Source organism: Chaetura pelagica, unplaced genomic scaffold (genome assembly GCF_000747805.2).
Source record: "Chaetura pelagica isolate M959 unplaced genomic scaffold, ChaPel_1.0 scaffold743, whole genome shotgun sequence".
Classification (NCBI taxonomy): Eukaryota; Metazoa; Chordata; class Aves; order Apodiformes; family Apodidae; genus Chaetura; species Chaetura pelagica.
In genome coordinates this window covers 64,087-66,060 of record NW_009952703.1, presented here as the reverse complement: position 1 = coordinate 66,060, position 1,974 = coordinate 64,087, and the positions used below count along the sequence as shown (strand labels likewise).

The window sequence follows — 1,974 nt, the reverse complement described above, 5'->3', positions numbered from 1 at the left end:
CCTGGGTTACTGAGCAGGGTCCCAGGGTTACTGGGCAGGGTCCCAGGGTTACTGGGCAGGATCCCAGGGTTACTGGGCAGGGTCTCAGGGGCTGCACTCCCAGCAGGAGCAGCAGATGCTTCCTGACATGTCCCAGCTCCTCCATCCCACCTCCCAGCCCCCCAGCACGGGGGGAGCTGCTGCATCCCGACCCCAGGGAATGGGGGGGATGCAGTGGGGGGGGGTCCCTTCCCTGGGCCAGGGGTTGCTGCTCCCAGCCCTGCTCTCACCACCTCCTCTCCCCACCAGGCCTATCTCTGGGACTCCTACCAGCGTGTGCAGCAGCAGCTCCTCAAACGACAGCCCTTGGCTGACCCCCCCATGGTCCCCACCCTCCACGGGGGGCACAGACCCCTCTCTAGGGCCCAGTCATCTCCTGCCACTGCCACCATCTCCCTTCCTGCCCAGGACACGGGCACCAAGACCCTCTCCCTGCCCGTGCAGGAGCAGCCAGCCAAGCCCCACTTCACAACAGGTACCAGCAGGGCTGTCCCAGCTGGGGAGCTGGGAGGGAGCTGGGGATGCTCAGGGGCAGCTTTGGGTCCAATCCCAGTCACTCCCAGTCTCATCAAGGCTTGGGAGTGCTCGTCTGGCTGCAAGGAGAGCAGAACAAGGCATGAGGGTCCTTTCTCCTGATCTAAGGTGGCTTTTCCAAGTAGGACTTGCCCTCCTGGCCCCTTGGTTGCCCAACTGGGCCAGTGGTGCTGGCACAGATCAGCCCCCTCACCTCTCCCAGGCAGGGTTTGCTCCCAGCACGTTGGGTTCCCATGGTTTGAGGGAGGTGTTGGAGCCAAACCAGGTGGTTGTGGGTGTTGAGGGTCTTCACCAGCCCCTGGAGAAGGGGCTGAACTGGGCTCAGCACCACCCAGGCCTGGGTGCCCGGTCCAGTCTGGAGACACCAGCTGCCCTTGGTGCTTTGCAGGGCTGGTGTACGACTCGGTGATGCTGAAGCACCAGTGCAGCTGCGGGGACAACAGCAACCACCCCGAGCACGCGGGCAGGATCCAGAGCATCTGGTCCCGGCTGCAGGAGCGGGGGCTGCGGGGGCAGTGTGAGGTGAGCACCACTGGGGGGGCTGATCCCTGCCAGATCCCTGCCTGATCCCTGCCTGATCCCTGCCTGATCCCTGCCTGATCCCTGCCTGATCCCTGCCTGATCCCTGCCTGATCCCTGCCTGATCCCTGCCTGATCCCTGCCTGATCCCTGCCTGATCCCTGCCTGATCCCTGCCTGATCCCTGCCTGATCCCTGCCTGATCCCTGCCTGATCCCTGCCTGATCCCTGCCTGATCCCTGCCTGATCCCTGCCTGATCCCTGCCTGATCCCTGCCTGATCCCTGCCTGATCCCTGCCTGATCCCTGCCTGATCCCTGCCTGATCCCTGCCTGATCCCTGCCTGATCCCTGCCTGATCCCTGCCTGATCCCTGCCTGATCCCTGCCTGATCCCTGACACCTCTTGCCAGATCCCTGCCCGATCCCTGCCCGATCCCTGCCTGATCCCTGCTTGGTCCCTGCAAGATCCCTGCCTGATCCCTGCCTGATCCCTGCCTGATCCCTGACACCTCCTGCCTGGTCCCTGCCTGGTCCCTGCCTGGTCCCTGCTTGGTCCCTGCAAGATCCCTGCCTGATCCCTGCCTGATCCCTGCCTGGTCCCTGCCTGATCCCTGCCTGGCCTCTGACACCCCCTGCCAGATCCCTGCCTGATCCCTGCCACCTCCTGCCTGATCCCTGATCCCTGCCTGGTCCCTGCCAGATCCCTGACACCTCCTGCCTGATCCCTGGCCTCTGCCTGATCCCTGACACCTCCTGCTTGGCCCCTTCCTGATCCCTTCCTGATCCCTGCCTGATCCCTGCCTGCAGATGAGGGAGATGCTCCAAGCCCAGCCCAGAAGCCCCAGGCTCAGCTCCCCAGGGATGGGGCAGCCACCACCTTCCT

The 1,974-nt window shown here is 64.6% G+C and overlaps 1 protein-coding gene across 1 annotated transcript in view; it reads left to right on the top strand.

Moving 5' to 3' along the window:
• HDAC7 (histone deacetylase 7) overlaps positions 1-1,974 on the top strand; it is a 27,716-nt gene that overhangs the window by 16,512 nt on the left and 9,230 nt on the right. The window contains 2 exon segments of the mRNA XM_009994082.1: positions 289-514; positions 962-1,095. Of these exon segments, the coding sequence (XP_009992384.1) occupies positions 289-514; positions 962-1,095 (360 nt within the window).